Source organism: Ranitomeya imitator, chromosome 2 (assembly GCF_032444005.1).
Source record: "Ranitomeya imitator isolate aRanImi1 chromosome 2, aRanImi1.pri, whole genome shotgun sequence".
Lineage (NCBI taxonomy): Eukaryota > Metazoa > Chordata > Amphibia > Anura > Dendrobatidae > Ranitomeya > Ranitomeya imitator.
The window spans coordinates 265,507,852-265,533,811 of record NC_091283.1 but is presented as its reverse complement, the minus strand read 5'-3'; the positions used below and the strand labels follow the sequence as shown (position 1 = coordinate 265,533,811).

General features: G+C 43.7%; 1 protein-coding gene across 2 annotated transcripts; it reads right to left on the bottom strand.

The window, feature by feature from the left end:
• Nucleotides 1-298: 298 nt before the first annotated feature.
• On the bottom strand, nucleotides 299-25,701 carry LOC138663038 (oocyte zinc finger protein XlCOF6-like). 2 transcript variants are annotated; one of them, XM_069749095.1, is made up of 6 exons: nucleotides 25,537-25,701; nucleotides 25,228-25,407; nucleotides 25,022-25,145; nucleotides 24,841-24,938; nucleotides 24,552-24,642; nucleotides 299-2,169 (listed from the first exon to the last, which is right to left on the bottom strand). In XM_069749095.1, exons 1-6 carry the CDS (start codon nucleotides 25,612-25,614, stop codon nucleotides 734-736), a joined length of 2,007 nt encoding a protein of 668 aa, XP_069605196.1. In that variant the 5' UTR covers nucleotides 25,615-25,701; the 3' UTR covers nucleotides 299-733. The 2 variants fall into 2 exon arrangements, with proteins under 2 accessions (XP_069605196.1, XP_069605197.1); XM_069749096.1 differs by having other exon boundaries at nucleotides 299-2,166.
• Nucleotides 25,702-25,960: the final 259 nt, after the last annotated feature.

The following is a 25,960-nucleotide window of genomic DNA, read 5'->3' as shown; positions in this document are numbered from 1 at the left end:
TCGCTTGACTATAGGTCAATATTAAAGGGACTCTGTCACCTGAATTTGGCGGGACTGGTTTTGTGTCATATGGGCAGAGTTTTCGGGTGTTTGATTCACCCTTTAATTACCCGCTGGCTGCATGCTGGCTGCAATATTGGATTGAAGTTCATTCTCTGTCCTCCATAGTACATGCCTGCGCAAAGCAATCTTGCCTTGTGCAGGCGTGTACTATGGAGGACAGAGAATGAACTTCAATCCAATATTGCAGCCAGCATGCAGCCAGCGGGTAAGGAAAGGGTGAATCAAACACCCGAAAACTCCGCCCATATGACCCAAAACCAGTCCCGCCAAATTCAGGTGACAGAGTCCCTTTAAATAGTCTCCTGATGAGTCGCCTTTGGTGAGGATGATGAAACCCATAGAAATGAGAGGCTTGGAGAGTGATTGTGTATATGTCACCTCACCCTATATACTGAACTGTGGGGTACATGATTTTTCTATTAGTCACCTATGACTAACCTTCAGGGGGTGAATTGTGGATATAGTTTTACATTTTGAATTAATAAAGTTTAGTTTTATCCTTTTGTCAGCAAACATGAGAAATGACAAGAGACAACCCCTTTAAGAAGATTAAATTTTGGTTAAAACTATTCCAACATTATGAACATAAAAAAGGTTTCTCCCCTATGTAACATCTCTGATGTTTATTAACAGTTGATTTCCAGGTAAAATATTTCCCACATTGAGAAAATTAAAAAGGCGTCTCCCCTGTGTGAAATCTCTGATGTCTAACTAGAAGCACTTTCCATGTAAAACATTTCCCACATTCTGAACATGAAAAAGGCTTCTCCCCTGTATGAGTTCTCTGGTGACTAACTAGACTTGATTTCTGTGCAAAACATTTCCCACATTCTGAACAGGAAAAAGGCTTCTCTCCTGTGTGAGTTCTCTGGTGGGTAACCAAATCTGATTTATGTGCAAAACATTTCCCACATTCTGAACATGAAAAAGGCTTCTCTCCAGTGTGAGTTCTATGGTGACTAACAAGAAGCCGTTTCTCTTTAAAACATTTCCCACATTCTAAGCAGGAAAAAGTCTTTTCCCCTGTGTGAGTTATTTGGTGTTTAACAAGACTCCCTTTGTGGGCAAAGCATTTCCCACATTCTGGACATGAAAAAGGATTCTCCCCTGTGTGACTGCTCTGGTGACTAACAAGAAGCCAGTTCTTGATAAAACATTTCCCACATTCTAAGCAGGAAAAAGGCTTCTCCCCTGTGTGAGTTATTTGGTGTTTAACAAGACTCCCTTTGTGGGCATAGCATTTCCCACATTCTGGACATGAAAAAGGCTTCTCCCCTGTGTGACTGCTCTGGTGACTAACAAGAAGCACTTTCTTGATAAAACATTTCCCACATTCTGAACAGGAAAAAGGCTTCTCCCCTGTATGAGTTCTCTGGTGATTAACTAGACTCACTTTCTGGTTAAAACATTTCCCACATTCTGAACAGGAAAAAGGCTTCTCCCCTGTATGAGTTCTCTGGTGAGTAACTAGACCCACTTTCTGATTAAAACATTTCCCACATTCTGAGCAGGAAAAAAGCTTTTCCCCTGTGTGGATTCTTTTGTGTCTAAAAAAATATGATTTCTTGTTAAAACATTTCCCACATTCAGAACAGGAAAAAGGCTTCTCCCCTGTGTGAGTACTATGGTGAGTAACAAGCAGTGATTTATGTGCAAAACATTTCCCGCATTCTGAACATGAAAAAGGCTTCTCTCCTGTGTGACTTATTTGGTGTCTAAGAAGATGCCATTTCTGGATAAAACATTTCCCACATTCTGAACAGGAAAAAGGCTTCTCCCCTGTGTGAGTTCTTTGGTGATTAACAAGATGCCATTTATGGTTAAAACATTTCCCACATTCTGAACATGAATATGACTTCTTTGCTTTAGGAGCAGTTTGTTTTTTAATGCCTCTTTTGTGACTTTGATTTTCCTTAGTAGTCAGTAATGAATCAGAAGATGGGACCTGTTTCAAAGGATCAGATGGCAGATCTTTGCTGTGAATGGATGATGATATATCTGGAGTAATGACATTCACTTCAGTTGTATCTTGTAGGATCTCAAGATCATCAGATTTAAAAATTGAAGATGTCAGCTGTCCCTCTGATCTGCTGGTACAGTCATCTGCTAAGAAAAAAAACATTTTTTTTAAATAAAATATCCTTGAGTTTTATATTTTTGAACATTTCTACTTAAACTGTCCATAAAAATGACAAGCTATGTAAAAAAACTTCAATTGTTCACCAAGACAATGACAGTTCGCAGTCTAATAGAAAACGTTGTTGGATGAACCAGTAGTGTGTGGTGTTCAACTGTTTGTTCATTCTGCCTCCCAAGTATCGAATAAAAAGAAACCAATCAATGTTATGTAGACAAAAACAAGTCCCCACTTAGGTCCATCATCTGTCAATGGAAAAACAGAGGTTCCCACACTATTAGTGGCTCAAAGGCTGTTGAAAAGCAACAGAGTTTCTATAAATCATTCCAGAAAAATCCGCTCTCACTTCTGAGTCTTGCAGTGTGCTTAAATAACATTTATGATCCCTGTATTTAGCAATATTATAGTGAGAAGAATCCATTTAATCTGTGGTGTGTGTCTCCTGGAGCACAATCTGGGCACTATGTGCTGGGTAATAAAATAGCAAATGTGTAATTTTCACTCTCCTACATCCACTTCGTGCTAATTTCCAGAAAGTGGCTGTGGAGTCAAAATATTCATTCCTCCTACACACGGGGTCTAAAGCTTCTTTCACACTTCCGTTGGTACTCGTCCGTCACCAGGTGTCGGCGCGACGTACCAACGGAAGTTTGTGAAATTTTGAGTGACGTGAGCAGCGGATGCAGTGTTTCAACGCGTCCGCTGCCCATTGTAAAGTCCCAGGGAGGAGTGGGGGATTTCTGGCCGGGCATGCGCATTAAAAAATGCAGGATAGGACATACGAAAAAACTTTCCCTTGAACGTTTTTTCGAAACAACGGTCCGCCAAATACCGACGCATCCAGTGCACGACGTATGGAACGTGTGTCCATACGTCGCGATGCGTCAGTAATACAAGTCTATGTGAAAAAAACGCATCCTGCGGGCAACTTTGCAGGATGCGTTTTTTTCACAAAACAACGCATTGTGACGGTTACCAGAAAACGCAAATGTGAAAGTAGCCTAAATTGTTGGTACCCCTCGTTTAATGACAGAAAAACGCACAATGGTCACAAAAGTAACTTGAATCTGACAAAAATAATAATAAATCAAAAATCTATGAGAATGAACAAATGAAAGTCAGACATTGCTTTTCAACCATGATTCCACAGAGTTTTAAAAAAAAAACTCATGAAATAGGCCTGGACAGAAATGGTGGTACCCTTAACTTAACCGCTTCGTGACTGCCAACGGTAGATAAACATCGGGGCTAGCTATAACGAGGGGATTCTGGCGCACAACGCTTACTGTGACCCCCAACCTCATCGAGACCTGATTGGTTCAGGCCCCGATGACGTCAGAGTCACACCAGCCAATGAGACAAATCACTAGGAAAGTGTGTTGCAGCAATGAACTTTCCCGCTCGATCTGCCTCATAAAAACGCTGTTTCTCCTCAGATCTCCTGTCAGTGAGAGATTAGAGGAGAAACAGTGTTACAAGTGCTGCTGGCAACAGCTGTAGCGTCGCTTGCTCTTGGCGGTTAAGAGGTCATTGGTGACTTTAGTTAGGGCAGTTTCAGTGGAGTGGTGTGACCAGAAGCCAGATTGTAAGCGGTCGAAGAGGGAGCAAGAAGAGAGATAGGACAGTTCAAGGTAGACGTGTTGTTCCAGTAGCTTGGAGGCATAGGGGAGAAGTGATATAGGGCGATAGCTAGATACAGAGGATGGGTCAAGAGAGGGCTTTTTGAGGATAGGTGTGATTGAGTCATGTTTAAAGCTTGAGGGGAAAACACCAGTTGTTAGTGATAGGTTGAAGAGATGGGTTATGTTTGGGATGAAGACTGTGGTGAGGTTTGGGATGAGGTGGGATGGGATCGGGTCAAGTGCACAGGTGGTGAGATGCGATCTTGAGAGTAGAGTGGAGAGTTGATCTTCTGTAATGGTGGAGACATTGGTTTTGGAGGTGGAGGGCTGGGAAGTCGGGAGGAAGGGCTCTGGGGGTTGTTGACCAAAACTGTCTCTGAAGTTATCAATATTCTGCTTGAAAAATGAGGCAAAGTCTTCAGCTGAGATGAGTGGGGAGGGAGGAGGTGCTGGGGGACAGAGGAGAGAATTGAAGGTGTTGAATAACTGTTTAGGGTTGTGAGACAGGGAGGATATGAGAGATGAGAAGTAGGTTTGTTTAGCTGTGGCGAGTGTGGTCTTGAAAGTAGTGAGGGACTGTTTGAATGCGATGAAGTGCTCGTTGGGGTGGGATCTTTTCCATCTGCGCTCAGCAGCCCTGGAAGCTCGCCTCAGTTCTTTGGTCAGGCTGGTGTGCCAGGGCTGTCTGTTGATTTTGCGAACTTTGGTATGTGTAAGTAGGGCAGCAGATTCCAAAGCTACAGCTATTGTGGTGTTATATAGAGCGGCAGCATCAGCCGCATTGTGTAAGGACCTTATATCTGTGAGAGGGAGGAGGGATTCAGAGAATGAATGTAGGTCAAGATGTTTAAGATTTCTGCGAGGGTGTGAAAGTTTGTGGGGTGGGGATTGTAGACATGGAGTGGAGAGGGAAGAGAATGTGAGAAGGTTGTGGTCAGAGAGAAGAAGAGGTGAGTTAGAGAGGTTAGAAAGTGAGCAGAGGCGGGTGAAGATGAGGTCCAGTGTGTGGCCATCTTTGTGGATGGCTGTAGAAGACCATTGAGTGAGGCCAAAGGAGGACGTGAGAGATAGAAGTTTAGTGGCAGCTGAGAGGGAAGTGTCAATGGGGATGTTGAAGTCGCCCATGATGATAGTAGGGATGTCCGCGGAAAGAAAATGAAGTAGCCAGGTGGTGAAGTGGTCAAAGAAGGTGGTGGCTGGCCCTGGGGGGCGGTAGATGACAGCCAGTTGGAGGCTGGAGGGTGAGTAGATGCGCACAGAGTGCACCTCAAAGGAAGGGAGGGTAACAGAGGGTGGCAGTGGGATTGGGGTGAAGGAGCAGGTATCTGACAGGAGAAAACCAACTCCTCCACCATGTTTGCTGCTGGGGCGGGAGGTGTGAGAAAGGTGGAAGCCACCATACGAAAGTGCAGCAGGAGAGGCTGTGTCAGAAGGGTTGAGCCAGGTTTCGGTGATGGCGGGGAAGGAAAGTTTGGTAGTAACAAAAAGATCATGGATGTAGGAAAGCTTGTTGCAGACAGCGAGCGTTCCACAGAGCTCCTGCTAGTGGGACTGGGGAAGCGGGGGCTTGGTGAATGGGTATAAGGGTAGAGAGGTTTCGGAAGGTTGTGATAGAGCGTGGATGGGAGGTAGAAATGACTGTGGGAATGTGGTGAGAGGAGGACCAGGATTTGGAGAGATATCACCAGCACTGAGAAGGAGCAGAGAAAGTGATAGCAGGTGGGATCAGGAGATGGCATGAGGGGGCTGTCTGTGTTTGGAGACTGAGGATTGTATGTTAAGGAACAGTTTTGAGGAAGAGGTGAGGTGGATGGGGAGGATTGAAGAAGAGATGAACAGTTCCTTACTTGGTGTAGGGATCAGGGGAGTTAGCAGAAAGTGAAGAATTATAGGGGTGAAAGTGAAACCAAACAGAAACATTGTTTACAGTGACTGTCCAGTTGCCTTCAGTTCCCTTCTGGTTTTAATTCTAAATTAATCTTCACACTTCTAGGACACACTTATAGGAATCACACTGCAGACTGAAGTCTATGCAGACTTGAGCTATGCAATATATGTACAACTAAGTGCATTCAGGTGTGAAGCAGACAGGAGTGGTCTCTGCTCATCTTGGTCAGAGAATTAAGAGTGGACCAGATGCATACAATCAAGCCAAAGTAAACAAGGTCATAAATAGCACTTGGGTAGAGCTGGGGTTAATTAAAAGACATACCATGTGAATGCTAGGTGCAGAGGCAAGTCTATGTGCAAAGCTGGGTGATGTACTATGTGCACTTCATAGGCAGACAGCAGGAGAGCTGGGTGGATGAACATACCATGTGAATGCTAGGTGCAGAGGAAAGTCTATGTGCAAAGCTGGGTGATGTACTATGTGCACTTCATAGACTGAGAGCAGGAGAGCTGGGTGGATGAACATACCATGTGAAGGCTAGGTGCAGAGGCAAGTCTATGTGCAAAGCTAGGTGATGTACTGTGTGCACTTCATAGACAGACAGCAGCAGCAGCATACATACAACATACTACATGCATACAACATAAATACAGCATATTACATACAACATACATACAACATACTACATACATACAACATAGTACATACATACAACATACTACATACATACCACATACATACAACATATTACATACATACAACATGCTACATACATACAACATAATACATACATACAGCATATTACATACATCATACTACATACATACAACTTACAGACAACATACTACATACATGCAACATACTATATACATACAACATACACCATGTAACATGCAACATATAGTACATTCATACATTACATACAACACATACATATAGACATACATACAGACATACATATAGACATATAGTACATACAACAGAGTACATACCATCACTTTTCACTTTGATCCTCGAAGCCATTGTCATCTGTAAAAAATGTTAAAATAACAAACAAACAATATATTCCCTGTGTCCGCAGACATCCAATTAAAACGAGTGTCCCACGACGATCTCCCGTGGAGAGCAGCGGCATCAGCTGATGTGACCGCTCTCCAGGGGCTCCAGGAATACAATGACGGAAGGTATCCTTCGCACTGTATTCCTCCGCCCCTGTGAGAAATTCCCTAGTCTCACTTGTGGCACTGCTGTGTGGGAAAATTCTCATGCAGCTTTGCCATAAAGGGAGACCCTGAACTAAGATAAACTCTCAGTGATGCACTGCAGGAGCCATTGTCTCCTGTCATTGTGTCACTGGAGGTCCTATAGAGCATTGACATCACCTGATGTCACTGTTCTATAGGGGAGATCGTCGTGGGACACTCGTTATTAATTGGACTATGGCGGAAAGTGAGTATACGGTTTATTATTTTTACTTTTTTGCAGGCGCTCGAGTATGGTAAGTATGGTTAATTTAAGAATATTAAAATACTTTTTTCTAGCTGTCTTTATTTTTTTAACCCTTTCACTACTCTAGGATTAATAATGGATAGGCGTTTTATTGACGCCTCTCCATTATTAACCGGACATTAACCCCTTATTACCCCATATCCCACCGCTATAGGGGAGTGGGAAGAGAGGGGCTAAGTGCCGGAATTGGTGCATCTTACAGATGTGCCATTTCTGGGGCGGCTGCCGACTGGTATTTGTTGCCGGGGGGTGGGGGGCTTGGGGAATGTCCATGGTCCCTCTCTAGGCTATGAATATCAGCCCGCCCTGCCTGCGTAGCCTGCCTGGCTATAAAATATAGGGGGGACACCATGTCATTTTTTGTGGTCCCTTTTTTAATAGCCAGTAAAGGCTGCGCAGACATCTGCGGGCTGATATTCATAGCCTGGGAGGGGGCCATGGGTATTGCCCCCTCCCAGGCTACAAATATTGGCCCCCGGCCGTCGGCTTTGCCCCTCTGGCACAGAAAATTGCGCGGGAGCCCACACCATTTTTTTCTCGTTTTTTTTTCTAATTAAACATTAATTATAAACATCAGCCTTGCTAATATACATCTATGGATTATCTATAAATAAATTTATAGAAAGATATATCTATAGATACATAGATATAACTATCCATATATCTATCTTAGGGTGCATGTCCACGGGCCGGATTGCCGGCACTTTGGACGGAGCGGAAAACCCGCTCCGCCCAAAGCACCGCCCCCTTCTGTACGCGCGGTGATTCCGGATGTGTTCATTGCACACATACGGAATCGTCGCACCCCATACATAAGAACCTGTTATTTACCTTGCAGCGATGGAGCGTTGCTGCAAGGTAAACAGACATGCTGCGTTCTAAAAAAAGGCGCCGCATGTCCGTAAACGCAGGGCCGCCGGATGCGTGTTCACACGCATAGTGGAGACGGGATTTCATAAAACCCCCTCCACTATGCTGTAACATCTGGACGCTACGGGTTGAACGCTGCGGTTGTACGAAGCGTTCAATCCGCAGCTAATCCGGATGTAATCCGGCCCATGGAAACATACCCTACACTATCCATAAATCTATCCATAGATATATCCATCTCATTCCTTCTGTCTGTCTATCTATTTATCTGTCTGTCTGTCTATCTGTCTATCTATCTGTCTGTGTGTCTATCTACCTATCTCTCTGTCTAACTGTCTGTCTGTCTATCTGTCTTTCTCTCTGCCTATCTATCTGTCTGTCTCTGTCTATCTATCTGTCTCTGTCTGTCTATCTATCTGTGTGTCTATCTGTGTGTCTGTCTGTCTATCCATCTGTCTGTCTATCTGTCTGTCTGTTTATTTATCTATCTATCCGTCTGTCTGTCTATCTATCTGTCTGTCTATCCATCTATCTATCTATCTATCTATCTATCCATCTATCTATCTATCCATCTATCTATCTATCTATCTATCTATCTATCTGTCTCTCTGTCTGACTATCTATCTATCTATCTATCTATCTATCTGTCTGTCTGCCTATCTGTCTGTCTGTCTATCTGTCTGTCTATCTGTCTGGACTGTATTAGATTTAAAATCCAAGAGTTGTTGGATATTTTCTTCCAGGCGTGAAGGAACGAAGTGAGTCTTCCCTTCCCCCCGGGGAAAATGTCATTTAGAGGGTTTTTTGTCACGGGAGGTGTCGCCAAAGAGGAAACCCCTGTCCTTCCTTCATTCCATCTATTTTGTTCTCTGGGGGGCCTCCTGGGAATAATAATAATAATAATTTTATTTTTATAGCGCCGACATGTTCCGCCGCGCTTTACAAATTATAGAGGGGACTTGTACAGATAATAGACATTACAGCATAACAATAAACACAGATCAAAACCGATACCAAGAGGAGTGAGGGCCCTGCTGCTCGCAAGCCTACAATCTATGAGGAAAAGGGGAGACACGAGAGGTGGATGGTAACAATTGCTTTCGTTGTTCGGACCGGCCATAGTGTAAGGCTCGGGTGTTCATGTAAAGCTGCATGAACCAGTTAACTGCCTAAGTATGTAGCAGTACAGACACAGAGTGCTATTAACTGCATAAAGTGAATGAGAACATGATACGAGGAACCTGATTATGTTTTTTTTTTTTTTGAATGGGCCACACAGAGATCGTTAGGTTAATGCGTTGAGGCCAGGTACGGACTGGGGCTGAAATTCAACCCTGGCATTTGAAATCACACAGGCCCATGTGGTCCCCATCCCCAAGCACCAGATGGGATATATTAGTAATATTACGCTGGGTGGAGGAAGCAAGACCTACTAAAAGACCAATATTTCTAATGATTCGAATGAAGTTGGAAAATTGCAAAGTTTTTAAAATTTTCGCCAATCATCTGTTTTTTTTCACAAATAAACTCAAGTAATGTCAAGGAAATTTTACCACTAACACGAAGTGTAATGTGTCATGAGAAAACAATGTCAGAATCACCGGGATCCATTGAAGCGTTCCAGAGTTATAACCTCATAAAGGGACAGTGGTCAGAATTGTAAAAATTGGCCCGGTCATTAACATGCAAACCACCCTTGGGGGTAAAGGGGTTTAAAAAAAAGTCTGGTTGAACATAACATGGGGGCTTGTGGGACCACTCGCAAAAACCGTCAGGGGTTTCCACAATCATTGGTCAACAAAAAGTTCCACAAGGGGCAGTCAGAGGGCTTTACGCAATGGAGAGATGCTTGCCCTTAAGTATAAAGATTAAAAAAAAAAATTTTCTACTCCAAAACCTGTGTCTGTCATTGACTTCAACACATATATGGGGGGTGCGGACCTTGCAGATTAGGTTCTACAGCCATACCAGGTATCAAGAAAACCATATACCTGGTATAAAAAGATAGTAATTTATTTGTTTCAGGTGGCCACATATAATTCTTTTGTATCATGAAAAAGCCAGAAATGCAGGTACTAAGGGGTCAGCAGATTAGGAAGGTAGGAGCCCTCCTTGTGGAGAATAAACCCCCTCCTGAAGAATACTCTCCAGTATTATACATGGTTATCTGCATTATCTGTGATCTCTCCTATATTGGGGGCACAACACGAGACCTCCGGCAGCCTCAGTGAGCCCCTCAGGGATTCAGTGACCTGAGACCTAATCCCTCCAATGTATCCAGACATTTTATCAGGTGCACGGCGGTGATCTGAGCGGTTTCCAGTTTTTCAGAATGGAAAGGGTCAGCAAGCCCTGAAGGGGCGGAGCTTGGCGACAAAAACTTCTTAGCTGAGAAACACATTGGATCCTGATGATGGAGACCGCCCATCCCACCGGTGTAAATAAGGGTACAGATAGAATATTGTGTTATTAATATTGTTCACTGAACTCTTGACTGTGTATAATGTCACCAGCATATTGTTGGGTTTAAGTTTGTATTTTGTTCCCGCCAATCCTTTAGAATCTGAAGATATCAGAAGACTCACTGAGGGACATTTTATTGCACTCATTCCAGCAACTGAAACAAAAAAAGATCCCCCAGAGAAGATGTTGTGTATGTTCCAAGAGAGGAATGAGGCATGATACCCGCTATTATTGCCCACAATGCCCATCATTGCCAGCCTTATGCCTAAATGACTGATTTACAATCTTCCACACAAAACCACATTTTTAAACTGTTTTGACATTCAAGCATTTGGTTTATTTAGTGACAGACACATCTGAGTAGAGCTGATAACAATTTCCGGGGGTAGGTGGGGGGATGTCTCCAGAGACACAAGCTGGGCACAAAATATTGGACTCTACAATGACATTTTTGCTCCAAAACTTCCACTACATGCTTCTGGAAATCTCCCATGTAGTGAAAATGGTCACTATATCAATAGATGAATAACCAGAGGGGTGTAATTTCCAAAATGGGTTCACTTCAGGGGGATAACAGCAGAATCCCCCCTGAAGTGACCCCATTTTGGAAATGACACTCCTCTGGGAATTGGAAATGACACCCCTCTGCGAATTCATCTATGGATGTAGTGACCATTTACCTATCTACCTATTTTCCAATGTAAATTGTGGGGTAAAAACAACATTTTAGTGGTAAAAATGTAATTATTTTTCTTCACTGCCCAATGGTGTAATTTTCTATGGAACAGCTGTGGTGTCAGTATGCTCACTGCACCACTAGAAGAATTCATTCAGGGAAGTATTGTGTAAAATGCAGTCACTTTTTTGGGGCTTATGCTGTTCTGGCGCTTCAGGGGCTCTGACAATGTGACATGTCACCCACAAACAATTCCAGCAAAATCTGCTCTCCAATATGGCGCTCCTTCCATTCTGAGCTCTGCCATGTGCCCAAACAGTAGTATTCCCATACATATGGGGTATCGACGTGCTCAGGAGAAATTGCACAACAACTTTTGGGGTCAAATTTCTCCTGTTACCCTGTGGAAAAAAAATTGAGAGCAAAAAGATCTTTTTTTTGTGGAAAAAAATATGATTTTCTATTTTTACGGCTCTACATAATTAGGTTCTGTGAAGCACTTGGGGGTTCAAAGTGCCCACTACACATCTAGATAAGTTCCTTGGGGGGTCTAGTTTCCAAAATGCGGTCATTTGTGGTGGTTTCCATTGTTTAGGCACATCAGGTGCTCTCCAAACGTGACATGGCAACCACTAATTATTCCAGCATATTTTACATTCAAAAAATCAAATGGCGCACCTTCCCTTCCGAGCCCTGCCGTGCACCCAAACAGTAGATTTCCCCCACATATGGGTTATCGGAATGCTCAGGAGAAATTGCAAAACAAAATGTATAGGCCATTTTCTCCTGTTACCCTTGCGAAAGTAAAAAAAATACGTCTAATGGAAAATATTTGTGAAATAAAAGTTAATGTTTATTTTTTCCTTCCACATTCCATTCATTCCCGTGAAGCACCTGAAGGGTTAATAAACTTCTTGAATGTGGTGTTGAGCACCTTGAAGGGGGCAGTTTTTAGAATGGTGTCACTTTTCAGTATTTTCTGTTATATTGACCCTCCAAACTTCAAATGTGTTGTGGTCCTTAAAGGCAACCTGTCACCCCGAAAATCGCGGGTGAGGTAAGCCCACCGGCATCAGGGGATTATCTGCAGCATTCTGTAATGCTGTAGATAAGCCCCCGATGTTACCTGAAAGAGGAGAAAAAGACGTTACATTATACTCACCCAGGGGCGGTCCCGCTGCTGGTCCGGTCAAACGGGCGTCTCTGGTCCGCTGCGGCACCTCCCATCTTCATTACAAGACGTCCTCTTCTGATCTTCAGCCACGGCTCCGGCGCAGGCGTACTTTGCTCTGCCCTGTTGAGGGCAGACAAAGTACTGCAGTGCGCAGGCGCCGGGCCTCTCTGACCTTTCCGGCGCCTGCGCACTGCAGTACTATCCTCTGCCTTGTAAATTTTGTTCTAAAAATGAGAAATCGCTGGTAAATTTTTAACACTTAAAACTTCCTAACAAAAAAATTTGTTTCCAAAATTGTGGTGATGTAAAGTAGACATGTGGGAAATGTTATTTATTAACTACTTTATGTGATATGACTCTAATTTGATTTAAGAGCATAAAAATAAAAATTTTGAAAATTGCAAAATTTTAACCCCTTTACCCCCAAGGGTGGTTTGCACGTTAATGACCGGGCCAATTTTTACAATTCTGACCACTGTCCCTTTATGAGGTTATAACTCTGGAACGCTTCAACGGATCCTGATTATTCTGACACTGTTTTCTCATGACATATTGTACTTCATGATATTGGTTAAATTTCTTTGATACTATCGGCATTTATTTGTGAAAAAAAACATATATTTGGCGAAAATTTAGAAAATTTCGCAATTTTCCAACTTTGAATTTTTATGCCCTTAAATCACAGAGATATGTCACACAAAGTACTTAACAAGTAACATTTCCTACATGTCTACTGTACATCAGCACAATTTTGGAACCAACATTCTTTTTGTTAGGGAGATATAAGGGTTAAAAGTTGACAAGGAATTTCTCATTTTTACAACACCATTTTTTTAGGGACTACATCACATTTTTTTTCACACAGAATTTATTCAGATCCAATTTGTTTTACTTTACCAAGGGTAACAGGGGAAAATGGACCCCAAAAGTTGTTGTACAATTTGTCCTGAGTATGCCGATACCCCAGATGTGGGGGTAAACCACTGTTTGGGCGCATGGTAGAGCTCGGAAGGGAAGGAGCCCTATTTGACTTTTCAATGCAAAATTGACTGGAATTGAGATGGGATGCCATGCCGCGTTTGGAGAGCCCCTGATGTGCCTAAACATTGAAACCCCCCACAAGTGACACCATTTTGGAAAGTAGACCCCCTAAGGAACATATCTAGATGTGTGGTGAGAGCTTTGAACCCCCAAGTGTTTCACTATAGTTTATAAAGCAGAGACGTGAAAATAAAAATTATTTTTTTTTCCACAAAAATTATATTAATTATATTTTAGCCCCCAGTTTTGTATTTTCCCAAGGGTAACAGTAGATATTGGACCCCAAAAATTGTTGTTCAATTTGTCCTGAGTACGCTGATAACCCATACGTGGGGGGGAAACCACCGTTTGGGCGCATGGCAGAGATCGGAAGGGAAGGAGCTCCATTTGGAATGCAGACTTAGATGGAATGGTCTGCAGGCGTCACATTGCGTTTGCAGAGCCCCTAATGTACCCAAACAGTAGAAACCCCCCACAAGTGACCCCATATTGGACACTAGACCCCCCAAGGAACTTATCTAGATGTGTTGTGAGAACTTTGAACCCCCAAGTGTTTCACTAGTTTATAACGCAGAGCCATGAAAATAAAAAATCCTTTTTTTTTTCCACAAAAATTATTTTTTAGCCCCAGTTTTAAATTTTTCCAACGGTAACAGAAGAAATTGGATCCCAAAAGTTTTTGTCCAATTTGTCCTGAGTACGCTGATACCCCATATGTTGGGGTAAACCCCTGTTTGGGCGCACAGAAGAGCTTGGAATGGAAGGTGTTATGACCTGGTGGTTAGGAGCACCCGGAATGACCTGATAGTTAAACCTCATACAGGACGAGCTCTGGGATGTGGGAGCTCTGCTGACCGCAAGGCCTAATCCTATCACACACACTAAAAATAGCTGTGGAGCGCTCCTGACCAGACCTAGGCGCCTCGTCACAGCCTAAGAACTATCTAGCCCTAGAGATAGAAATAAAGCCTACCTTGCCTCAGAGAAATTCCCCAAAGGTAAAGGAAGCCCCCCACATATATTGACTGTGAGTAAAGATGAAAGACACAAACGCAGAAATTAAACAGGTTTCAGCAAAGGGAGGCCAGACTTACTAAATAGACAGAGGATAGGAAAGGTAACTTTGCGATCAGCACAAAAACCTACAAAAGACCACGCAGAGTGTGCAAAAAAGACCTCCGCACCGACTCACGGTGTTGAGGGGCCACTCTGCATCCCAGAGCTTCCAGCTAGCAAGACAAAATCATGAAAACCAGCTGGACAAGAAAACAATGAACAAATAATGACTATCAGGAACTTAGCTTCTGCAGGAGAAGGCAGGTCACCAGAGAGATCCAGGAGCGAACTGAACCAATGCAAAAACATTGACAGCTGGCATGGAGTAACGATCTGAGAGGAGTTAAATAGAGCAGTCAACCAAAGGATAAACCACGTCACCTGTGTAAGGAACCTCAGAAGCAGCAGCTTCACTCACAGCCACCAGAGGGAGCCCATAGACAGAACTTGCCGAAGTACCACTCACGACCACAGGAGGGAGTTCGACAACAGAATTCACAACAGGAAGGAGCACTGTTTTACTTTTTCGACGCAAAATTGGCTGGAATTGAGATCGGACGCCATGTCGCGTTTGGAGAGCCCCTGATGTGCCTAAACAGTGGAAGCCCCAATTCTAACCCTAACCCTAGTCCCAACCCTAACTCTAGCCCCAACCCTAATCCAACCCTAGCCCTAACCCTAGCCCTAACCCTAACCCCAACCCTAGCCTTAACCCTAGCCCTAACCCTAGCCATAACCCTAGCCCTAACCCTAGCCCCATCCCTAGCCTTAACCCTACCCCTAGCCCTAACCCTAGCCCTAACTCTAGCCTTAATCCCAACCCTAGCCCTAACCCTAGTCCTAACCCTAGCAGAAAAATGGAAATAAATACATTTTTTAAATTTTATTATTTTTCCCTTACTAAAGGGGTGATGAAGGAGGGTTTGATTTACTATTTATATCGTTGTTTTTTTAGCAGATTTTTATGATTGGCAGCCGTCACCGACTAAAAGACGCCTTTCATTGCAAAAAATAGTTTTTGCGTCTCCACATTTTGAGAGCTATAATTTTCCCATATTTTGGTCCACAGAGTCATGTGAGGTCTTGTTTTTTGCAGGACGAGTTGATGTTTTTATTAGTAATATTTTCGGGCACGTGACATTTTTTTATCGCTTTTTATTCTGATTTTTGTGAGGCAGAATGACCAAAAACCAGCTATTCATGAATTTCTTTTTGGGGGCATTTATACCGTTCCACGTTTGGTAAAATTGATAAAGTAGTTTTATTCTTCGGGTCAGTACGATTACAGCGATACCTCATTTATATTTTTTTATGTTTTGGCGGTTTTATACGATAAAAACTATTTTATAGAAAAAATAATTATTTTTGCATCGCTTTATTCTGAGGACTATAGCTTTTTTATTTTTCGCTGATGTCACTGTATGGCGGTTCGTTTTTTGCGGGACAAGATGACGTTTTCAGCGGTACCATGGTTATTTATATCCATCTTTTTGATCGCGTGTTATTCCACTTTTTGTTTTGTTCAGCGGTATGATAATAAAGCGTTGTTTTTTGCACCGCGTTCACTGAAGGGGTTAATTAGCGGGACAGTGTTATAAATGGGGTCGTTATGGACGCAGCGATACTAAATATGTGTACTTTTATTGTTTTTTTATTATTTAGATAAAGAAATGTGTTTATGGGAACAATATTTTTTTTTCTTTATTTAGTTTTTTTTTATTTTACACATGTGAATTTTTTTTTTACTTATGTTATGCAATGTTATGTCCGCTACTCTTCCCTCGTTTGAGGTGCACTCTGTCCGCATCTATTCCCCCTCCAACCTCCAGCTGGCTGTCATCTACCGCCCCCCAGAACTAGCCATCTCCACCTTTCTCGACCACTTCACCACCTGGCTACTTCATTTCCTCTCTGTTGACATCCCCACTATCATCATGGGTGATTTCAATGTCCCCATTGACACTTTCACCTCAGCTACCTCTAAACTTTTATCACTGACTGCCTCCTTTGGCCTCACTCAATGGTTCTCTGAGGCCACTCACAAAGATGGCCACACGCTGGACCTCATCTTCACCCGCCTCTGCTCCCTTACTAATCTCACTAACACACCCCTCCCCCTGTCTGACCACAACCTACTGGCATTCTCGTCCCTCTCCTCTCCTAGTGTGCAACCCCCACTCCACAAACTCACTCACCCTCGCAGAAATCTCAAACATCTGAACTTACAATCACTCTCTGAGTCCCTTCTCCCTCTCACAGACATAGCTTCCCTTCATGACACAGATGCTGCTGCCACTTTTTATAACACCACAATAACAATAACACTCGATTCGGCCGCCCCACTCATGCATAGTAAAACTCGTACAATTAACAGGCAGCCCTGGCTGACCAGCCTGACCAAAGAATTGAGACGGGCTTCCAGGATTGCTGAGCGGAGATGGAAGCGATCCCACTCTGCCGACCACTTCACTGCATACAAACAGTCCCTCGCCAGCTTCAAGTCTGCGCTCACTGCCGCAAAACAAACTTACTTCTCATCCCTCATATCCTCCCTGTCCCACAACCCTAAACAGCTTTTCAACACTTTCAATTCTCTACTCCGTCCCCCCGCACCTCCTCCCTCCCCCCTCATTTCTGCTGATGACTTCGCCCCTTTCTTTAAACAGAAGATCGATACGATCAGAGAAAGCTTTGGCCCACAGCGCCCACTGCCCCTCTTAGCTGCTCAACCCTGCTCCTCCAAAACCAGCTTCTCCACCATGACAGAAGATCAGCTCTCCACCCTCCTGTCAAGATCACACCTCACCACCTGCACGCTTGACCCGCTCCTATCCCACCTCATCCCTAACCTTTCCACAGTCTTCATCCCAACCCTAACGCACCTCTTCAACCTCTCACTCACAACAGGTGTCTTTCCCTCATCCTTCAAGCATGCCAAGATCACACCCTTCTTCAAAAACACCCTCCATCAATATCTCTTCTCCCTTATGCCTCCAAATTGCTGGAGCAACACGTCCATCTTGAACTGTCCTCCCACTTCTCCTCCTGCTCCCTCTTTGATCGGTTACAATCAGGCTTCCGTTCCCATCACTCAACTGAAACTGCCCTAACTAAAGTCACCAATGACCTACTAACTGCCAGGAGCAAGCGACACTACTCTGTCCTCCTTCTCCTGGACTTGTCTTCTGCCTTTGACACTGTTGACCACTCCCTTTTGCTACAAATCCTCTCATCCCTTGACATCACAGACTTGGCCCTTTCCTGGATCTCGTCATATCTAACAGACCGAACATTCAGTGTCTCCCTCCCCCACACCATCTCCTCACTTCGCCCCTTGTCAGTCGGTGTTCCTCAAGGCTCTGTTCTAGGACCCCTACTCTTCTCCATCTACACTTTCGGCCTGGGACAGCTCATAGAATCCCACGGTATGCAGTACCATCTCTACGCTGACGACACGCAGATCTACCTCTCCGGACCTGACCTCTCCTCCTTGCTTACCAAAATCCCGCACTGTCTGTCTGCCATTTCAGCCTTCTTTTCTGCTCGCTTTCTACAACTGAACATGGACAAAACAGAATTCATCATCTTTCCCCCATCTCACTCTACCCCTCCACCAGACCTATCCATCAATGTCAATGGCTGCTCACTATCCCCAGTCCCACTCGCCCGGTGCCTCGGGGTGATCCTCGACTCTGCCCTCTCTTTCAAGCCACATATCCAAGCCCTTGCCTCCTCCTGTCGTCTCAAACTCAAAAATATTTCCCGGATCCGTGCTTTCCTTGACCGCAACACTGCAAAAACGCTAGTGCATGCCCTTATCATCTCCCGCCTCGACTACTGCAACCTCCTACTCTCTGGACTCCCCTCTAGCACTCTGGCACCACTCCAATCCATCCTACACTCTGCTGCCCGACTAATCCACCTGTCCCCCCGCTATTCCCCAGCCTCTCCCCTGTGTCAAGCCCTTCACTGGCTTCCTATCGCCCAGAGACTCCAGTTCAAAACCCTCACACTGACATACAAAGCCATCCACAACCTGTCTCCTCCATACATCTGTGACATGGTCTCCCGGTACCTACCTACACGCGACCTCCGATCCTCCCAAGACCTCCTTCTCTACTCCACTCTCATCTCTTCTTCCCATAACCGCATCCAAGACTTCTCCCGTGCTTCCCCCATACTCTGGAACTCTCTACCCCAACACATTAGACTTGCGCCTACCATAGAAACCTTCAAAAAGAACCTGAAGACTCATCTCTTCCGACAAGCCTACAGCCTGCAGTGATCCTCAACCTACTGAACAGCCGCACAGCCAGCTCTTCCCTCTCCTAGTGTATCCTCACCCACCCCCTGCAGACTGTGAGCCCTCGCGGGCAGGGTCCTCCCTCCTTATGTACTCGTGTGCCTTGTTATCTGCTCATGTTTAATGTATTTGTCTATATTTGCCCCGTATTCACATGTAAAGCGCCATGGAATAAATGGCGCTATAAAAATGTATAATAATAATAAAATAATAATAATAATATAGGGTCAGATCGCTGATCAGACGCTTTGCAGAGCACTGTGTCAGATCAGCGATCTGACATGCAGGGCTTCAGGCTTACCAGCGCTTGCTCTAAGCAGGCGCTGGTAAGCCACCTCCCTGCAGGACCTGGATGTAGCCCCGTGGCCATTTTGGATCCAGGACCTGCAGGGAGGAGACGCTCGGTACAAGGTGAGCACATCGCCTTGTACTGAGGGTCTCAGGGAAGCACGCAGGGAACTCCCTCATGTTTGATCGCAGTGTTCCAGGGGTTAATGTGCCACGGGCGGTCCGTGACTGCTCCTGGCACATAGTGCCGGATTTCAGCTGCGATAGTCAGCTGACACCCGGCCGTGATCGGCCACGCTCCCCCCGGGAGTGCGGGCGATCGCATATGACATACTATCCCGTCTGTGCTCATACGGGCCCACCCCTCCTCGACGGGATAGTACGTCATATGTCAGAAAGGGGTTAAACATTTTCTCCAAATTTCCATTTTTAACAAACAAACGCAAGTTATATCAAAGAAATTTTTATCACTATCATAAAGTACAATATGTCACAAGAATACAATCTCAGAATCACCAGGATTCATTGAAGCATTAGAGTTATGACCTCATAAAGTGACACTGGTCAGAATTGAAAAATTGGCCTGGTCACGAAGGAAAAACAGGCTTTGGCGCTAAAGGGTTAATATTTTGTTGCACAACCTTTTGAGCCAATCACTGCAATCAAACGATTCCTGTAACTGTCAATGAGACTTCTGCACCTCTCGACTGGTATTTTGGCCGCTCCTCAAGAGCAAACTGCTCCAGTTTTCTTGTGTTTGAAAATTGCCTTTTCCAGACGGCATGGTTCAGCTCTTTCCAAAGATAGTCAATAAGATTTAGGTCAGGGCTCACAGAAGGCCACTTCAGAATAGTCCAATGTTTTCCTCTTCGCCATTCTTGGGTGCTTTTAGCTGTGTGTTTTGGGTCATTATCCTGTTGCAAGACCCATGACCTACGGCTGAGACCAAGCTTTCTGACACTGGGCAGCACATTTCTCCCTAGAATCACTCAATAGTCTTGAGATTTCATTGTACCCTGCACAGATTCTAGACACTCTGTGCCAGATGCAGCAAAGCAGCCCCAGAAAATAACAGAGCCTCCTCTATGTTTCACAGTAGGGACAGTGTTCTTTTCTGGATATGCTTCATTTTTCCATCTGTGAACATCGAGCTTATGTGCCTTGCCAAAAAGTTCCATTTTTGTCTCATCTGTCCATAGGACATTCTCCCTGAAGCTTTGTGGCTTGTCAGCATGTAGTTTGGCAAATTCCAGCCTGGCTTTTTTATGTTTTTTTCTTTTAACAATGGTGTTCTTCTTGGTTGTCTCCCATGAAGTACTTTGGCTCATATAACGACGGATGGTGCAATCTGACACTGATGTTCCTTGAGCTTGAGTTCACCTTTAATCTGTTTAGGAGTTTTTCTGGGCTCTTTTGTTACCATTCGTATTATCCATCTCTTTGATTTGTCATCAGTTTTCCTCCTGCGGCCACATCCAGGGAGGTTGGCTACAGTCCCATGGATCTTACATTTCTGAATAATATGTGCAACTGTAGTCACAGGAACATAAAGCTGCTTGGAGATGGTCTTACAGCTTTTACCTTTAACATGTTTGTGTATAATTTTCTGTCTAATCTCAGACAACTCTTTCCTTCGCTTCCTCTGGTCCATGTTGAGTGTGATACACATCATGTCACCACACAGCACAGTATCTGTAGCCCTATATACAGGCCACTCACTGATTCCAAGATTGTAGACACCCGTGATGCTAGTTAGTGGACACACTGCGATTTAACATGTCCCTTTTGTCACATTATTTTCAGGGGAACCATCATTTCTGACCAGGCCTATTTCATGAGGTTTATTTTTTTTAAAGTTCCGTGGAAGCATGGCTGAAAAGCAATGTCGGACTTTCATTTGTTCATTTTCATAGATTTTTTATTTCTTATTACTTTTGTCAGATTCAAGTTATTTCTGTGACCATTGTGTTTTTTTTCTGTCGTTAAACGATGGGTACTAACAATTTTGACCATATGTGTAAAGATTATAACCCTCAGTGAATTAATTTAGAAAATTGAATCACTTTATGAGGATTTCGACTATTCTGGTTTTCTGTCTCTTAGACATATTAGGGCTTCTGTATATGGTGTGTCCAATCTCATCTGGGATCTGTTCCTGCTGTCCAGCTGGAGTAATCTGCTCCCTACTTCAGCCAATTGGAAAGTACCACACCCTAGTAAACCTCAAAGCACATGGCCAGAATCTTCCAGAAACAGCGTTGTTCTCCTCTGGTTCAGTCCTCTGTGCTCAGCTTGCGGCTTGTGTATTTGTTTACTGTTGTGACCGTGGCCCGTTTACTGACGACTCTTGTGTCTTCTGATTCTGCATTCTGTCCTTCCGGTTCTGACCCAGCTTCCTAACACCATGGTCCAAGCCTAGGGGTCCAAGGGTAAGTCCACATCCATGTAATGATGTTAAAGAGCGATGAGCTACGCAATCCTTGGGGTATGGAAAGCAGAGAAGATAGTGCCAAGCATGTTCATGGTGGAGATCTTTTGAGCTGCCGGTTGACCATGAACAGTGCTCCCAATACATTGTGTCTGCAAACTATTCCAGCTAGATCTGCATTCAAACAGCTAAATGGCGCTCCTTCCCTTCTGAACACTGCCATGTGCCCAGAGAGTAGTGTACAATCGTATGTAGGGTATCGTGAGAAGCTGAAAAATGATTTGTAAGATCCATTTGTTTTCTATTATCCTTTGTGAATAATTCCAAAGTTATCACCACATAAAGTGACACACATCAGATTGTAAAAATAGGACCTGATTAAAAACACAAAACTGGCTGCGGGAAGAGGTTAAATCAGAGTATTCTGGACACTATTGAAATCAAAAACTGACTGCAGACAATAACATCTACTGAAATGCTCAAACTGAACAGTCTCCATCAGTAATAAATGATTAGCTAGTGGTGAAACCTCTCTGGGGTAATTAGAGGACGGGGCTCGGTAACTTCACAATTTAAACTCCGTAGCCTTACTAGATAGGATACAATCTTTGCTCAAATCTTATGACTTACCTTACCTTTCGTGGATGGGGAGAGTTAATGTTATTAAATCTTACATTCTTACATTCTCCCAAAAAAATTTTATGTAATGAATATGGCCCCCATTCCTCTCCCTAATTCTTTCTTTACCTCCGTGGAGAAATTGGTTGCAAATTATGTATGGAGATCTAAAAGAGCCAGACTTCCCCCTAAAATTCTTTCTCTACCTAAAAGTAAAGGTGGACTTGGCCTCCCTAACTTTAAGACTTACTACCACGCAATTCACCTCGCTAGATGGTTACATATGGTTAAGTCTCACCTAGATCCTAAAACTCCTAAGTTCGAAATCACTCTGTTGGGTAATAAAGCAGATATCTTTCTCTGGTCCTCCTGTGCCCTCCCTCTCACTCACTTGATGCTATTACTCACAACACCTTAGCCATTTGACGCTCTTTAGTTCCTAATAAGGTACCTCACTGTTACTTTTTAGATAATATTCCATCGAAGATCATCCCTTGGCTTACTGATCCCAATTACATTGATGCTTTTGGTCTGTGGGACTCGTTACCTAACTTACCAATCTCACACCTCCTCTCCAACCAAATCCCCTGCATAGACACTGGGCCAAGGGACGCCAAGAGACATCCCCACGACCTTCTACAAAAGCACCATGTAACTTTTATACTTTTCCAAACTTAAATCATTACAAAAAAATAACTCTGATTGGCTCTGGCTAGAATTTCTAGAAGGCCTTAGATCCCCTCCCTCCAAACTCATTTCCAAAATTTACGCTAACCTCATTTGTCCACCCATACAGTTCACACCCCCTCTATTTATCGTCATGGGAATTAGAACTAAAGCTGTCTTTGTCCCCCCAAGAATCGAACCAGATCCTGAGTAACTCCCACGGCTTCTCAAGATGTATCTTGCTACAAGAAAACTCCTTTAAAATTCTATCACGCTGGTATAGAACCCCTGAAATATTATTCCACATGGGTTTAACTTCCTCTCCTCTATGCTGGAGGTGTTCAAATTCGGTGGGCTCCCTGGCACATGTCTTTTGGATGTGCCCTATTATCTCCATATGCTGGTTAGATATTAACAAATACCTCCGTCGTTTAAGCTTGATTACACAGGACCTATCACTTCAAGAAGTTTTACTCTCGCTCCCTACACGAAGGTTTAAACCCAAAAAACATGACTTACTCCCTCTTCTGTTGGCAGCGGCAAAGCACCTGATTTCACTTTATTGGAGACAACCGCCCACCCCACTTTGAACGAGTGGATTAACAAAGTTCAAGACATTTACAGAATGGAAGAATTGTCAAGTTGGGAATCACACACACACAAAAAAAACTGTACTTTCCTGGCAACCTTGGACTAGCGTTGTCCACCCCCTCCCATGATGTCATAAACCCATTCACTTTCTGAACTTTCCTCTATCACTAGACTCCACTAGAGCCAAGGTGCAGAGCCCGACCTCAACTAATTACCTTTATAGTAATTCTACTGTATTTTCATGGTCTGCTCGCAAGTTGTATGTTGGCTTATGATTACCTCTTGTGTCTTACTGACTCACCCTTACAGGTCTCCGGGAGATATGGTTTTGGTCTTGTGGAGACTTCTTCATATCTCTTGTTCTTATTTCCTGGATTACTGTTCTCCCCCCTTGGTTATACAGTTTTTTGGGCTACACTTGGCTGTTCACTTGATGTTTGATCCGAATGCTTTTCATTTAGTCGTAATGTTTCATTCTATATCCTCTGGATCAACCGTGTAATGCAAATCCTCACTGGTTATTATGTGATCAGCCGCTGTTGGTTACTCTACATGCTACTGTTATGTTATGTTATCAAGAAATTTTCCTTAAATAAAGAATTTAAATAAATAAACTATCGTAAGCTGCAATATTTTCTGTCAGATGAGTTTCATGAAGAAATATTACACATTTAAAGGAAACTCTGTATAATAGTCCAGAGCGGAGATGTCTTAAAGGGAACCTGTCAGCAGGATTGTGCTCAGTAACCTACAGACACTGTCAGGTAGGTGCCGTTATACTGATTACACCGATACCTGGTGATGAAATCCGTCTTGTGGTTGTTGTTTTATCTGTATTTGTAGTTTTCAGCTAATGAGATTCTCGTGCTCTGGGGCGGGGCTGTGGGCGGGGCTTTATGTGGTGCTCTGATTACATATGCATCTGTATTGGCTTATGACAGGTCACTGATCCCTCACTACATGGGCTGACAGCCCCTGTGACTTTGAATTGGTGACCCGAGAGGCTTCCTGTCATGAGCAGGGATGATCAGGAAGTCTCTCAGGTCTGTGTATAGAAGCGATCAGACTGCACAAAATGATTGTCCCATAGTAGGACACAGTGTAAAACTAAGAATCAATTAAAAAAATACCAAGAGCCCGTATATTACTACTCACCTGGGTAGTCATATGTAGGAATTTCCTCTTTACACCGCTCATCCCCCCTCACATATGTCTCTGTAGTATTAATATGGGTCAGATCTTCACCCTGAAACAAATATTGTAAAAGTCACCGACAGATGGAGAAGTCACATCTATGATCAGCTCTAATCCTGCCATCTCCACCGTTCTCATTACACAAGTATAAAACATATAATACTGGTGGATAAAACAAGACTGAGCACAAGACCTTCACCGGCATCTACACATCATAGGGGAGATCTCCTGACACCTTCTCTCCATCTACCTGATGGTCCTGAGGAGCATTGGGATCTTCTTGGTTACAGTCTTGTGGAAGAAGAGGATGGGGACATCTCTCTGGTGTTGTCCTCTTACTGGATAGATCTGGAGGAAACACATACAGGGACTGAATTCATTCTTTACATACAGATAATTATAGGCCGTGTATATTTAGTCATGTCTGTTACCTGGAGATGTGAGGGGCTGGGGAACCTCCATTATGACGTTCTTGTACAGATCTCTGTGTCCTTCTAAATACTCCCACTCCTCCATGGATAAATAGACAGCGACATCCTGACACCTTATAGGAACCTGACACATACAATGATACCGTCATCCCCCGATCCCTTCATAGTGTTACTGTATAATGTCCCAGCATTCCCAGCAGTGTCACCTCTCCAGTCAGCAGCTCAATCATCTTGTAGGTGAGTTCTAGGATCTTCTGGTCATTGATGTCCTCATGGATCAGGGGGTGCGGTGGAGGCCCCGTGATTGGGCTCAGGGGTCTTCCGCATCTCTCAGACACAGGGTCCTGACAACGATCACTAGAGGTATTCTTCACCACTGTGTAATCCTGGTAATGGAGAGACACATTAATAAATCTCACTACAGACATTTCCAGAGTCCTCACCTCTCCAGTTCTGTCCATCTGTTATTCCCATAGATAAGAATGATGTAATGTGACGTCATCAGAATCTCTCACCTCTCCAGTAAGCCGGAAGAGGATCTCTAGGGTGAGGTGTAATATCCTCTCCGCAATCTTGTCTCTGTCCATATCCATCTTTGATGGGTAAATCAGGAAAATGTTCTTTTGTAGAAGATCTTCACTGAGAGGATCCGATATTGTGGAGACCTGAATGAGAAGATGAGCCGATGTAACATCATAAGAATCCTGTGTAATAATACAATTACTGGAGATAATAAGGGAAACATATGAGGAGATTTATTACTTTACATTATTTAGTTTCCTTCTTTAGATCTACTAATAAATCCTATATATTTAGGCCACAGACAACAAGCAGTTGTACAGTACACGGTACGGAGGCGAGTTCACCGGGAGAATTCTTTAAAATTACAGTGTGGGGACCCCTCTATTCTTGATAACCAACCTTGCTGAAGCTGGCAGC

Excerpts from the sequence above, each read along its gene's own strand:
- LOC138663038 (XM_069749095.1), bottom strand. The coding sequence starts at position 25,614 with ATGGATATGGACAGAGACAAGATTGCGGAGAGGATATTACACCTCACC. Across the intron at positions 25,146-25,227 it reads TTGAGCTGCTGACTGGAGAG|GTTCCTATAAGGTGTCAGGA; the intron begins GTGACACTGCTG and ends TGTATGTGTCAG. Across the intron at positions 24,643-24,840 it reads ATGCTCCTCAGGACCATCAG|GGTGAAGATCTGACCCATAT; the intron begins GTAGATGGAGAG and ends TATTTGTTTCAG.